General features: G+C 32.8%; 1 protein-coding gene and 1 long non-coding RNA gene across 2 annotated transcripts in view; one reads left to right on the forward strand and one right to left on the reverse strand.

The window, feature by feature from the left end:
• The window catches only part of LOC127701751 (uncharacterized), a 135,708-nt gene that overhangs the window by 111,177 nt on the left and 9,364 nt on the right, over positions 1–15,167 (forward strand). The gene's annotated exons all lie outside the window — the stretch shown is intronic.
• On the reverse strand, positions 6,048–7,320 carry LOC127701680 (cholecystokinin receptor-like). The gene has a single exon (XM_052205677.1). It carries the CDS (start codon positions 7,281–7,283, stop codon positions 6,153–6,155), a length of 1,131 nt encoding a protein of 376 aa, XP_052061637.1. The 5' UTR covers positions 7,284–7,320; the 3' UTR covers positions 6,048–6,152.

Consider the following 15,167-nt stretch of genomic DNA (forward strand, 5'->3'; position numbering starts at 1 on the left):
TATCGGTTAACCTTAAACTGGAAGGAAAAATGTAATCTCGACAGAGGATTATTGCATTTTTTTTATATCCGAATTGCATCGTTTCTTTTACAGAACACTTAACAGTTTCTATGAGTTCCTCAAATAACCGACGTGTACAAAACATTTGATATTATTCCCGTCTGCTGCTGTTTAGGATAAAAACCTTCACCAAGTCTGTTATAGACCCAATATTTCGAAAGCCAAAAATGAAACAAATGTGAGCATGGATTCAATAAGGATCTCAACATAACGAGCAAAATCATTTTTGCCCGAGGAAGTTAATTGCATTTGAATTTTTATCACAATGTCTAATTTAAAATTTACGGATATGACATTAACAACCAAGATGTATCATTAAAAGAGTGGCAAAAGACACCAAAGGGACATTCAAACTCATATGTCGAAAACAAACTGACAAGATCAAAAGACAAACAACAATATACAAAACACAACATAGAAAATTAAAGTCTGAGCAACACGAACCCCATCAAAAACTGGGGGTGATCTCATGTGCTCTGGATGAGTAAGGACATCTTGCTCAACATTTTTCACCCGTTGTGTCTCGTGGAAGATTAGTTTGTTGTAACTAATTGTGTTTACCCTCTTTAAATAAAGAATTTATTATTATTATTATTATGTTGTGTTGCTCATGTTAGTACTAACCCAGTGATAAGTCTAATTCGGTAGGCCATATTTGAGGAAAAAAGGACGGGATTGTGGTTACGACAATTGCTTTTTGTGGACTTTCCCTTCTTGAATTTACATTGGAGCTCGGTATTTTTGTTATACTTTTTTGGAACATATCCGTCGTCATCTGTGAAATAGATATTCTCTAACGGTCAACCAAATCGTAATGGCGTCCGTAAAATTTTCGCAAGAATGATTTAAACTTCACTACCTGGAAATCTGATTTAATAGCTTCCTTGTGAGCAGCAACCCTCTATCAAGGAAATCATGATGGGATGCAAGCTTTGGAATTTCGTATCAACTGTATCGTATCTCTGCAGAACCAATATTGTATTAAATCATGATAAGAACGATACATTGGCTACTAGGCGGGTTGTATCCTCAGTGTATAGAATACCAAAGTAAGATGGGTTTATAGATTGTTGTTTTCATTTTTTGTACAGCACCAGGTCGTTACCGTTGCTGATAAACTATATTCCCCGATGGTATCATCAGATCAGTAGTCAATACTTCGGTACTGACATCATTTATTACAAACCTTTCTTAAATTGTCCGCTTACAAATTTGGAAATTATTAAGAAACCAAGTTTCAACTCCATCAGGCAAAGTTGACCTTAGATAGATTTTGTTATTATTTTTAGGCCCTGTTCTGGCATATAGCTCTTCAACTGTTTCGGTTCTTATACATCTTTGGGTTTCAAATGTTCGGGTTTGAGCGTTCCTAATGAAGATTATTCCAGAAAAGCACTTCGGACACATGAACATTATATAAAAACAATATTTCCTCAATTAGGATAATACATCTTTCTTATCAAACTTCAGTTATATATATCGAATTTATTTCTGTGAAGATTGAGTATTTTGAACTTCTCGAATACAGTTTAAATTAGAGGCAACAGCAGAATTGCATGAACTCCAAACGGATCGATACCGAGTGGGTCGATAGGGTAAGGGTGTCATGATATGCATGCATAAGCCCGTCATGATGATGATGATGATGGTGGTGGTGGTGGTGGCTTAACGTCCAGTGGCAAATTAATATGCATATTCAGGACGAGAACATGTCAATGTAATATGAATATAAACCCTGCTTTTTTTCAAGACTGACACGCTGAGCCGGATTTTTAACGTGCTAGTTCACAAGGTAACTGCCCATAGGAAGTCATATCACCTTACCCGGACATATTAATCTGACTCCGAGCCAACCAGTCTGTGCTCTTACTCCTTAATGTCGTCATGCGAATCTACACTGTTAATATGTCTCAATAGGGAAAAGGACCCAATCCTTAAATGAACCTATTAGACGACTTTTCTGGTGACTTATACACTAAAACCGCGAATGTATCTTGAGGGTCGATACACTACTATATATTTTCAGTCAGTTTGTGACGGTAACCGCAAAAAGTGTGTAGTGCCGAACTCAGTCGTTTATCCTCATAGCCGTGCTGAAGCATTTTTTTCTGCAAGTGCACAATCCTTTTAATGAAGTTCGTATTATGGGAATATGCACTCGAGTAACGCATCAACTGAGATGTTTAAAAGAGGGGGAAGATACAAAAAATGAAAGTCGACGAAAAGAAAAAAAACCCAATAAATAAGGAGAAGTGGTATGATTGCCAATGAGACCAACTATCCACCAGAGACCAAATGACGTCGATATTAGCAACTATTGCTTTCAATGCCGCCTTCAACAATGAGCAAAACAAATACCGAATAGCAAGCTATAAAAGATCCCGACATAACAAAACGTAAAATAATTCAAAGTTTAGCGAGAAAAACAACGGCCTGATTTTTTACAAAACAACAAACGCAAAATAAATTTGATAATCAGCAAAAGCGACAACCAGAAATTAACAAGCTTCTTATTACTTGGGACATGCACATACAGAATGTGGCGGAGTTAAATATTTTTGCGGGCGCCCAGTCCTCCCCTCACTTTGGACAGTGGTGTAACAGCACAACATAAGAACAAATTATAAAAATCAGTTGAAAATGGCTTGACTCATCAGATCGATGCAAAGCACAAAACAACTAACAATCATTTAAGATATAAGGTACGGATCTCAGAGTACTCGCAGTTACTGAAAGCTAGTTCCAAACAAATGACAACTAATTAAACAATCATGTTTCCAAGTTTATAAAACTAAAGACTCAGCAACACGAGTCCAACCAAAAGAACGCGGGGATCATGTGCTCCGAAAGGGTAAACAGTATCTGCCCACTAGTGGCACCGTCGTGTTACTCGTGGTAAGCACACATTCTATGATGAGTCACAGTTGGTGAAGTCAAAATTGATGAAAAAAGGACGAAAATTATGTAACGACAATCGAAACATAGACGTGGTCATCTGTGACACATATATTCCAAACCGGTTAACTAGCTCGTATGACGTCCATCAACCCTTTCGAAATAATGACTTCAACTTTACCACTAGGAATTCTTGGTTCAACAACGTTGCAAACAGTAACCCTTTATGAAGACAATCATGATAGAAAACGCAAGCTCCAGAATATAGTATCAACTTGGAGATGTATGCTAAATAGAAATAGAAAGTTCACAGTTGGAAAGCTGAAATCACCCCTTTTTTTCGTAAAGTTTTGTTCGCAAACGACCCTCATGGTCTGTCAATTGATGTCAGTCAAGATATGCGGCAGACTTTACTGCATCTTTTGTATCCTCTATTTCAAGTTCGATGGGATAAATGCGTTCCACATAGTCACCAAACTTTGAATAAGTTAGTGAGAGGTGTCAACTTTACAGCAAAAAAATGAAAAAGGATAAGGCTAGCTTCTTGTCATTCTTTCTAAGAAAGAAACGCCATTCGAAGGGACAGTAGGTATGTTGCTGCCTAGAAATTGGAAATTTGAATTCACCATATTTGTCATAAAGTCGTCCATCTGTGTTTATAACAAGAAGATACAGATAGGAAACACTCCTGCTTGTCTCTAAAAGTATCCTTAATTTGAAGTGCACGTGGATAAATTAAGGCGACAGTAGTTTATCTATTGTCAAATCTTAAAAAATGGATTAGGAAGGGACAACAAGGTAGCAAACAAACACAGATGGAATCGCATGAAGAACTCAAAAAAGAAGCGAGACCGGGTGAGTCAACAACCTTAGCGTCTCCTCCTCTGCATAGATCACCCGCCATGCAAATTATCATTCGGTAAATGAAATACAAGCATTCACTGTAAAAGAGAGGTGATGGATACCAAAGAGACATTCAAACTCACAAGTCGAAAATAAACTGACAACGCCATGGCTAAAAAGAAAACAGTATACAAAACACAACATAGAAAACTAAAGACTGAGCAACACTGTGTGTTATTGAGTGACAGGACATCATTAACCATTTTTTTAAAGTGGAATTAAAGAACGTGGTGAGATGCTTTTTATATTTGTCTCTGAACATTTTATCTATAAACTCTGTCTAGTATGAGAACACGAAGAAGTCGTCCATCAGATGTGCATAAATAAAACTGAGGAAGTATAACGTATCAATGAAATGAACTAGCCACTTGAAATAGTTATTTTAGAAGGACTGATATTTAAAACATGATGACAAAGTAGCACACCAAAAATATAGTTAGTAAGCTGAAATATATATTTATTTTTTTACATATTTATGTCTTGTAAGATTTTTTTAAATTTTTTTTTCCCGACCGACCGGACCCTTTTGTGTGAAAAATCCGTAAACCAACAAATTAAAAAAAACCTGGCCTTAGTGATGAAAGGGGTAAAGGGTAAGCCAGTTCCCAGGTTAATCGACAGTTAACATGCATTTCATGAAAATTTCAGTAGCCCATGGTCCCATCTTCAAACTCTTTAATCGGTATGTATGAATGAATGATTCTTATGATAAAAAACTATAGTTCGGTAGAACATTCGCGTTACGAAATTTGCATGGATTGTCATGTAAATTATTGCCCAGTGATAAACACTCTACAAGGGGATAATCTATTATGATTTCTTCGGGAGTGATACGTTTCTGCACATATATTTGCCTCCACCGTAAGCTGGGTAAACGTGTCATCCCCCTGGGAAATGTAAAACATTGTAAAAATGACTTTCTGCTGGACAAGTCTTTTATTGATATAAAGTTAAAACATCCTTACTTCTCACTAGACAAAACTCCTTTCCGGTTTATTTCTTTTACATGTGGATTAAAAATAAAAGTCATGAAAAAAATATTAACTAGGCAGCAATTGCTTTAACAGCCTTTAAGGCTTTGATTGTGATTAGGTGTGTATCTCAGATACTATTAGCTGTAGGTAACTATATTTGATGTATGGAATGATTGTAAGGTGTACATGTCTGCCTGGCAGCTGTCATCTTACCTTGTCTTCATTTTCATCGTTCAATGTTTAGATTTTGTCTTGCCTGTTACAAAATTCACAGAATGTGAGAAATAGGGATGCTAATCAAGAGCAAAAGCTGTGTAATGTAAACTTTTTGTATAAAGATTTATATTTCAGAAGGTATAAGACCTGGATGATTCAAACCTTGAATAAAGATGTCTTGGGTTACAAAGCGTCAGTCTGCCATATGTCCATTGTCTTTGACCTCATTTCCATAGCTCAGCGACTGTTTCTCAGATACTAAAAGGAATAGGTTAACTATATTTGGCACATGGAAGGATTGTCAGGTTAACATGCCTGTCTGACAGATTTCAACTGACCTTGACGTCATTTACATGGATCATTGATAATGTTAGGTTAATGTGATTCGTGTACCAGAACTTTTTTCTTGAAAACTTTGAGCATAAATTCAATCATAATAAGTAAAGGCGAGAAATTTCAACCTGCTACTCCTGTTGTAGTTATGTTTGATGTATGAAAGGATTATAAGGTGTACATGTCTATTTGTAAGGGTTCATCTGGCCTTGACCTCATTTTCAACGTTATTGGTCAATGTTGAATTTTTGTGGTATGGTCTGTTTTTGAGATACTTAAATAGATTTTGTAAACTACATCTTGTGCATGGAATGATTGAAAGGTGTACATATCTGTCTGGCAGGGTTCATCTGACCTTCACCCTATTTTTATGATTCATTGGTCAATGTTCAGTTTAAATGACCTAAATATGTTTCTCAGATACTAAAAGCAAAAGGTAAATTTGGATTGATTGCACGTTATACAAGTATATATACAAACAAGAAGATGAGACAACTCTCTACACGCGACCAAATGACATAGAGATAAACAACTAAAGGTCACCGTACGGCCTTCAACAAGGAGCAAAACCCATACCGCATAGTAAGCTATAAAAGACCCTAATATTACAAATGTAAAACAATTCAAACGAGAAATCTAACTGCCTGATATATGTACAAAACAATAAACGAAAAAAAGTATAATAAACAGTAATAAACGAAAAAGTATGATAAGTCAATAAAACATATCTCCTGCATCAAATGTCAGATGACACCACATTTATAATTAGATCTACAGTTTGCAAGGTCTAAATACGCGACTTAAAAAGTTCATCGTTTCGCTACGAAACTTAGTGTCCATAAAAGCGTAGATGAACGGGTTCACAATGTTATTAATGATATAAAGGTCGTGTGCAAACATCACTCCAGATCTTTGTGAGGTTGACAGATTGTCCCACAAATTTTCGGACACTCCTTCAGTTATTAGCAGTACTACTATTGGTGTGTAACTAAATAAAAATACCAACGTTATGACGAGAAACATGGTTGTTAATTTAAATGTAAGTCGACGATTATTTTTCCTGAGTTGTTTGGATCCACTTTTTTTCGAAGTGGTTGCCGAAGAAATGTTTGCATGCGCGTGTTCATCATAATAAGAATGAACTACGGGAACGGTTGCAGGTTTTGTAATTTCTCCATCTTGCAGGGAAATAGATGTTTCGCAGATTTTATTTTCTGTTTCTGAGTTTAAATCTTTATTCATATTCAAGTTATGGAAAATTGTGTATGCAATTCTAGAGTATAATACAATGAGTGTTATAGTTACAACAAGAGCAAACATGCCAACCACAATTCCGTATATATTTCTTGCTAGTGAATTGCTTGTTTTAGACTTCGCACATTTCCTTCCAATAATATCATAAATAGTATTATAAACCGGTTTCACTTCGTATACAAAAGGTATCGGTAAGGTTATCAAAAGTGAAATAAATATTGCAAGTAACACCAAGACTCGTTTCAACAAAAGAGACATTGATCCTTTTCTAGGAACACACACTTTAAGATATCGTTGAACTGCAATGATAAGTAATATAAAGATCGGAACAAACGTTGCTAGTCCAAAAAAGAACGATGTGGTCTTGCAAAGCGTGTCACTAGAAAACACGATTTGGTTTAAGCAACTATAAATGGAAAACGATCCTAGATACAATGTTGCTATTAGGTCAAAGACAGCTAAAACTGGTATGAAAAATCTTTCGTCGGATATCGCTCTCATTTGTATTGCATAAACCATTAGTACAACGACGTTTCCACATATTCCAGCTACAATATAAACTGAGAGTACGAAAATATTTGGTATCAGGCTATTTACTATTTCATCGTTCCACTCAGAAACTGTTAAATTGCACATTCTACTCGACATGACCTGTATGAAAAAAAATTAAATCCTGTCTTCTCTCTAGTCAGTCATAAAACCTTTATGTTGTGTGCTATACAAATGAATAGATAAATAAAGTATTTTCCTTGTTAAAAGATAATAAGGATGTCCTTATTAACAAACTATGAAAGAATCATATACTGGAAGTAGTGTTAAGTCATGTAAGTTTCGAGAACTGTTTCGATTGAAGACCGCAGCAGAGCTTGTGTTATTATTGGTATCGTGTACATACAGTGTATATGCCGAATTCAAATAAAATTGACTTCCCGACAATAGTTTGAGGGTCTGTTAGAGGCTACAATTTTGACAAGTATTGATAATTAATTCGAAACAAGTGCAAAATCATTTCTCTTGCAACAACGAAAATACAAAACAAAACGCATCTATCAGTGACAAAGAGTAGTATAAGGAAAGCAAGACGCATTCTTCAGTGGCAATATTCTCTTAAAGAGTAGTATAACGAAAACAAAACACATTCATCAGTGGCAATATTCTTCTAAAGAGTAGTATAACGAAAACAAGACACATTCTTCTGTGGCAATAATCTCTTAAAGGTTAGTATAACGAAAACAAAACACTTTCATCAGTTACAATATTCTTCTAAAGAGTAGTATAACGAAAACAAAACATTCTTCAGTGGCAATATTCTTCTAAAGAGTAGTATAACGAAAACAAAACATTCGTCAGTGGCAATGTTCTCCTAAAGAGTAGCATAACGAAAACAAAACACATTCATCAGGGGCAATATTCTTCTAAAGAGTACTATAACGCACACAAAACACATTCATCAGTGGCAATATTCTTCTAAAGAGTAGTATAACGAAAACAAAACACATCCATCAGTGACAATATTCTTCTAAAGAGTAGTATAACGAAAACAAAACACATTCGTCGGTGGCAATATTCTTCTAAAGAGTAGTATAACGAAAACAAAACACATTCTTCAGTGGCAATATTCTTCTAAAGAGTAGTATAACGAAAACAAAACACATTCATCAGTGGCAATATTTTTCTAAAGAGTACTATAACGAAAACAAAACACATTCATCAGGGGTAATATTCTTCTAAAGAGTACTATAACGAAAACAAAACACATTCTTCAGTGGCAATATTCTTCTAAAGAGTAGTATAACGATAACAAAACACATTCATCGGTGGCAATATTCTTCTAATGAGTAGTTTAACATGACAAACACATTCATCAGTGGCCGTAATGTTCTAAAGAGTAGTTTTACAAGATAAACACATTCATCAGTGGCCACAATCTTCTAAAGAGTAGTTTTTTTTTGTAATTTATTTTTATTTTATCTGAAAAAACTCCAAGCATTGTGATACATAGATACATAAATAATTTATAATACAAGTATTAATATTAAATTTTTCAATAACAGTCTAAAGGTAAAAAGTTAGGTATGCTAATTTTATGTATATATATATATGATAATTATCTACTAGATCATACTCATCTTTTATCACTCTGGAATAGATTACATGAATATGTTGAAAAAGTTAATGATGGCATCAGCCTCCTTCTCTTACCACATGCATCACTGTCAATACTATGATGTCGAACATGAGAGGCACCAGGAGAGGCCACTAGAGATCATTAACAGATAAGGGTCAGACAGGACATGTTGGACAGAATAACAAAGTAAATAACAACAGTAAAAAACAACCAGAGTCAAGGGGAGACAATTCAAATAAAATCAAACAAAATCAAGTATATCAATATATATATATAACAATATCATAGATAGCAATTTTATGATGCACACAAATCACTGTCCAGTTGTGATGTGCATCAACATCTTATTAATTCTACATGAATTATAATAAAGCCTTAAGTGAGTGCAAAAAAGAAAGATCTCTCCTCACATGTAAACTAAGTTTTTAATCAATTCCCATTTACTATCAAATCTCTCTCTTGCTTTAGGGGATCTGTAAAAGGAGGTAGATATATTTTCTATTTGGTAGGAATTTTTAATCATAGCTATCGCACCTGTAAGAGTCGGTAATTAAGTGTTAAAGCGACATATATAAATGTAATACTTGATCAGAATAGTGAATAAGTTTAGGGAAACATCCCAAGACTCTGACCCAAGAACAATAATTTTTGCATTAAATATTAAAGTTAAAATATATTTAAGTTGAAAAAGTGCTGAAATTTCTAACCATAAATTTCTAACTAGAGTACATTCCCAGAAAAGCTGACTTATAGTTTCTTTAGTTTCATTACAGAAACTACATAAGTTGGTTTCTTTTAACCCATATTTCTGCAATAATGCATTTGTAGCGAGAGTTCTATGCAAAATCTTTAACTGGAACATTCTAAATTTGTGGTTTTTAGTGCAACAAAAGGGTAAACTATAAATGAAATCCCAATTTTCTATATGAGTGCTTAGTTCTTTTTTACACATTTTGTCTTTTTGTTTTGTAGGACGTTCTGTATACTTTGACAAGATTTTTTTATAAAAGAATTGACATGATTTTTTATTGTTTTTAATAAATTCAAATTTTTCATTTGATATGCATATTATTTTCTCTGAAGCAGTGATTAGATCTGTCCAAGCTTTAAGGAAATCATATGAAGTATAGAATGGTATTACAGGAAATTAATATTAAGATTATATTTTCTGCAGAATTCCTTTAAAATAAAAAATTCACTGTTCTCATCAAGTAAATCACCTACAAAGAAAACTCCTGATTCAACCCAACTCAGGTAAAAATCAGTTTTATTATTTATCGTCAAACTCTTGTTTAGTCATATGGATTGTTTCATGATCCCTTCAGCAGTGTCATTAGTGACAGTGTTTAGGATATTCCAGTTTAGTAAAATGTCTTTCCAAAAATTATTAAAATTTGTAGAAGTCTTTTAGATACCATCAGGGGTCTTCAACCATATTTTGTCTGCTCCAAATCTGTTGTATTGATCTATTAACAGTGTTGTCCATGGGGATATATTCAAGGGGTCTAAAAGTTTATTTATACATGTCATCTTTAGTGAATAACAAAAAGATTTTATATCTGGCATTTTCAACCCTCCTTTTTCATACAACCCTATCATAACTTTTCTTTTAATCTTATCTGGTTTTCCTGATCACAAGAAACTAAAAAAAATATTTTGAATTTCTTTTATTCTATCAACCGATGGGTTTGGCAAAACTGTCAATGACTGAATTAGAATAGGTAGAGCTAATGATTTAATAAAAGTAATCTTTCCCATATATGTTAAATCTCTATATACCCAGGAATTAAGTAAGCTCTGTATTTTTTTTTATTTTTTCCACAAAATTTACAAGCGTTTTATTTTCACTGAACAGATCAAATTTTATTCCTAAAAGTTTAAATTTTCCTGAATAATTCCAGTTCAAGTTTCATGTAGTTGTTAGTTTATCCCTCGAGTGAATATTTGAACCAATCCATATGGCTTCAGTTTTATCAAAATTATCAAAAAGTCCAGCACACTCAGAGAATTTTTCTACAGTATATAAACATTTTTCTACAGATTGCTCATTCTCATCTAATAAAAGACATGAGTCCTCTGCATACTGGCTTAGTAGATATTCTGAATCATTTATTTTCATACCATTTATCTCTTGGTTGTTTTTAAGTGCAGCGCTCATAAGTTCTAAAGATAATATAAAGAGATAAGGAGATAAAGTATCACAGTGTCCATTGTTTATTATACAGCTCTAATATTCTGAATATAAGGTCTTGACCCATTTACAAAAAATAGGACCAAATCCTAAAAAAGACAGAGCCAAGTCAATAAATGACCATTCAAGAGTATCAAAAGCTTTCTCAAAGTCTAATAGAAGTAAAAGACCTGGAAGATTATCATCTTCTGCTCTTTCATCCATAATGTCAAAAATAAGCCTAGTAAATTCTCCAATATACCTTCCCTTTATGAAACCTTGCTGTGTTTCACTAATTATATCCCCAATAAAAGGTTTTATTCTATTTGCTAAAGCAGCTGATGCAATTTTTGTATCAACATTTAATAAAGTGATTGGTCTCCAGTTTTTTAATTGAAATTTTGATTTGCCCTCTTTTGGGATGCAGGTTATTACTCCTTGTTTCTGACTAACAGAAAAAGTTCCAGTTTCTAAGCTATAATTAAAAGATTTTGTAATATATTCATTGAGGTCTATCCAAAAGAATTATAAAAATCAGTTTAGTTAAAAGGATTTTCAAAATAATATAAAAGCACATGATAAAATTTAAGATATAATAGAGTACCTGGACCTTGTTGATATATGGCGAGCTTTAAATCCGGATAACAAAAGATTAACATGGCGTGGACCTGGGTTTAAGCAAAGCCGATTGGATTACTTTTTGATTTCTTCTGACCTTGAATCATTTGTAAAAATGTAGACATGGATATAAGTTATAGTTCTGATCATTCTCTAGTGTACCTGGCCTTACAGTTTTACTATCAAATTAAAGGTAAAGGCACTTGGAAATTTAATAATAGCTTAATACATGATATGGTCTATGTAGCTGAAGTAAAAAATTGCATTAGGGAAACTATAAATCAATACTATTTGCCTGGAAATGAGCTAGAAACAGAATTATCAGTAAACCCACACATGTTTTGGGAACTCTTAAAACGTATGATAAGAGGGAAAACAATATCATATTCCAGTTATAAAAAAAAAAAAAAGAACACAAAAACCGAAAATGATTTAGAACTTAAGTTATATAAATCACGTGAAAATTATCAAAATCTCAGAGCTGTATAATAAACAATGGACACTGCTCTCAATTTTTTAATACTGGTCGGGGTTTTAGACAAGGTGAAACTTTATCTCCTTATCTCTTTATATTATCTTTAGACCTTCTGAACGCTGCACTTAAAAACAACCCAGAGATAAATGGTACGAAAATAAATGATTCAGAATAACTTCTAAGCTAGTATGCAGAGGACTCATGTCTTTTATTAGATGGGAATGAGCAATCTGTAGAAAAATGTGTATATACTTTAGAAAAATTCTCAGAGTGTGCTGGACTTTTTGATAATTTTGATAAAACTGAAGCCATATGGATTGGTTCTAATATTCACTCGAGGGATAAACTAACAACTACATGAAACTTGAACTGGAATTATTCAGGAAAATTTAAACTTTTAGGAATAAAATTTGATCTGTTCAGTGAAAATAAAACGCTTGTTAATTTTGTGGAAAAAATAAAAAAAATACAGAGCTTACTTAATTCCTGGGTATATAGAGATTTAACATGTATGGGAAAGATTACTGTTATTAAATCATTAGCTCTACCTATTTTAATTCAGTCATTGACAGTTTTGCCAAACCCACCGGTTGATAGAATAAAAGAAATTCAAAATATTTTTTTTAGTTTCTTGTGATCAGGAAAACCAGATAAGATTAAAAGAAAAGTTATGATAGGGTTGTATGAAAAAGGGGGGTTGACAAATTTTAATAATTTTTGGAAAGACATTTTACTAAACTGGAATATCCTAAACACTGTCACTAATGACACTGCTGAAGGGATCATGAAACAATCCATATGGCTAAACAAGAGTTTGACGATAAATAATAAAACTGTTTTTTCTACCAGAGTTGGGTTGAATCAGGAGTTTTGTTTGTAGGTGATTTACTTGATGAGAACAGTGAATTTTTTACTTTAAAGGAATTCTGCAGAAAATATAATCTTAATATTAATTTCCTGTAATACCATTCTATACTTCATATGATACCAAAAGCTTGGAAAGGATCTAATCACTGCTTCAGAGAAAATAATGTGCATATCAAATGAAAAATTTGAATTTATTAAAAACAATAAAAAATCATGTCAATTCTTTTACAAAAAATTCTTGTCAAAGTATACAGAACGTCCTACAAAACAAAAAGACAAAATGTGTAAAGAACTAAGCACTCATATAGAAAATTGGGATTTCATTTATAGTTTACACTTTTGTTACACTAAAAACAAAAAATTTATTATGTTCCAATTTAAGATTTTGCATAAAACTCTCGCTACAAATGCATTATTGCAGAAATATGGGTTAAAAGAAACCAACTTATGTAGTTTCTGTAATGAAACTAAAGAAACTATAAGTTAGCTTTTTTGGGGAATGTACTCTAGTTAGAAATTTATGGTTAGAATTTCAGCACTTTTTCAACTTAAATATAATTTAACTTTAATATTTAATGCAAAAAATGTTGTTCTTGGGTCAGAGTCTTGGGATGTTTCCGTAAACTTATTCAATGTTCTGATTAAGTATTACATTTATACATGTCGCTTCAACACTTCATCACCGACTCTTACAGGTGCAATAGCTATGATTAAAAATTCCTACCAAATAGAAAATATATCTACCTCCTTTTACAGATCCTCTAAAGCAAGAGAGAGATTTGATAGTAAATGGGAATTGATTAAAAACTTAGTTTACATGTGAGGAGAGATCTTTCTTTTTTTACATTTAAGGCTTTATAATAATCCATGTAGAATACTGGTATCTTTCGCCCCTCTTCTTTAATAAGATGTTGATGCACATCACAACTGGACAGTGATTTTTGTGCATCATAAAATTGCTATATATGATGTGTATTGATATAGTTATATATATATATATATATATATATATATATATTGATATACTTGATTTTGTTTGATTTTATTTGAATTTTCTCCCCTTGACTCTGGTTGTTATTTACTGTTGTTATTTACTTTGTAATTCTGTCCAACATGTCCTGTCTGACCTTTATCTGTTACTGATCTCTAGTGGCCTCTCCTGGTGCCTTTCATGTTCGACATCATAGTATTTACAGTGATGCATGTGGTAAGAGAAGGAGGCTGATGCCATCATTAACTTTTTCAACATATTCATGTAATCTATTCCAGATTGATAAAAGATGAGTATGATCCAGTAGATAATTATCATATATATATACATAAAATTAGCATACCTAACTTTTTACCTTTAGACTGTTATTGAAAAATTTAATATTAATACTTGTATTATAAATTATTTATGTATCTATGTATCACAATGCTTGGAGTTTTTTCAGATAAAATAAAAATGAATTACAAAAAAAAACTACTCTTTAGAAGATTGTGGCCACCGGTGAATGTGTTTTGTTTTCGTTATACTACTCTTTAGAAGAATATTGGCACCGATGAATGTGTTTTGTTATCGTTATACTACTCTTTAAAACATTATTGCCACTGATGAATGTGTTTTGTTTTCGTTATAGTACTCCTTAGAAGAATATTGCCACTGAAGAATGTGTCTCGTGTTCCTTATAGTACTCTTTAGAAGAATATTGCCACTGATGAATGTGTCTTGTGTTCGTTATACTATTCTTCAGAAGAATATTGCCCCTGATGAATGTGTTTTGTTTTTGTTATAGTATTCTTAAGAAGAATATTGCCACTGATGAACGTGTTTTGTTATCGTTATACTACTCTTGAGAAGAATATTGCCACTAAAGAATGTGTCTTGTTTTCGTTATACTAATTTAGAAGAATATTGCCAGTGATGAACGTGTTTTGTTTTCGTTATAGTACTCCTTAGAAGAATATTGCCACTGAAGAATGTGTCTTGTTTTCGTTATACTACTCTTTAGAAGAATATTGCAACCGATGAATGTGTTTTGTTTTGGTTATAGTACTCTTTAGAAGAATATTGCCCCTGATAAATGTGTTTTATTTTCGTTATAGTACTCTTTAGAAGAATATTGCCACCGATGAATGTGTTTTGTTTTCGTTATACTACTCTGTAGAAGAACATTGTCACTGATGGATGTGTCTTGTTTTCGTTATACTACTCTTTAGAAGAATATTGCCAATGAAGAATGTGCTTTTGTTTTCGTTTTACTACTTTTTAGAAGAATATTGCCCATGATG

Source organism: Mytilus californianus, unplaced genomic scaffold (assembly GCF_021869535.1).
Source record: "Mytilus californianus isolate M0D057914Y unplaced genomic scaffold, xbMytCali1.0.p SCAF_5, whole genome shotgun sequence".
NCBI classification, from domain to species: domain Eukaryota; kingdom Metazoa; phylum Mollusca; class Bivalvia; order Mytilida; family Mytilidae; genus Mytilus; species Mytilus californianus.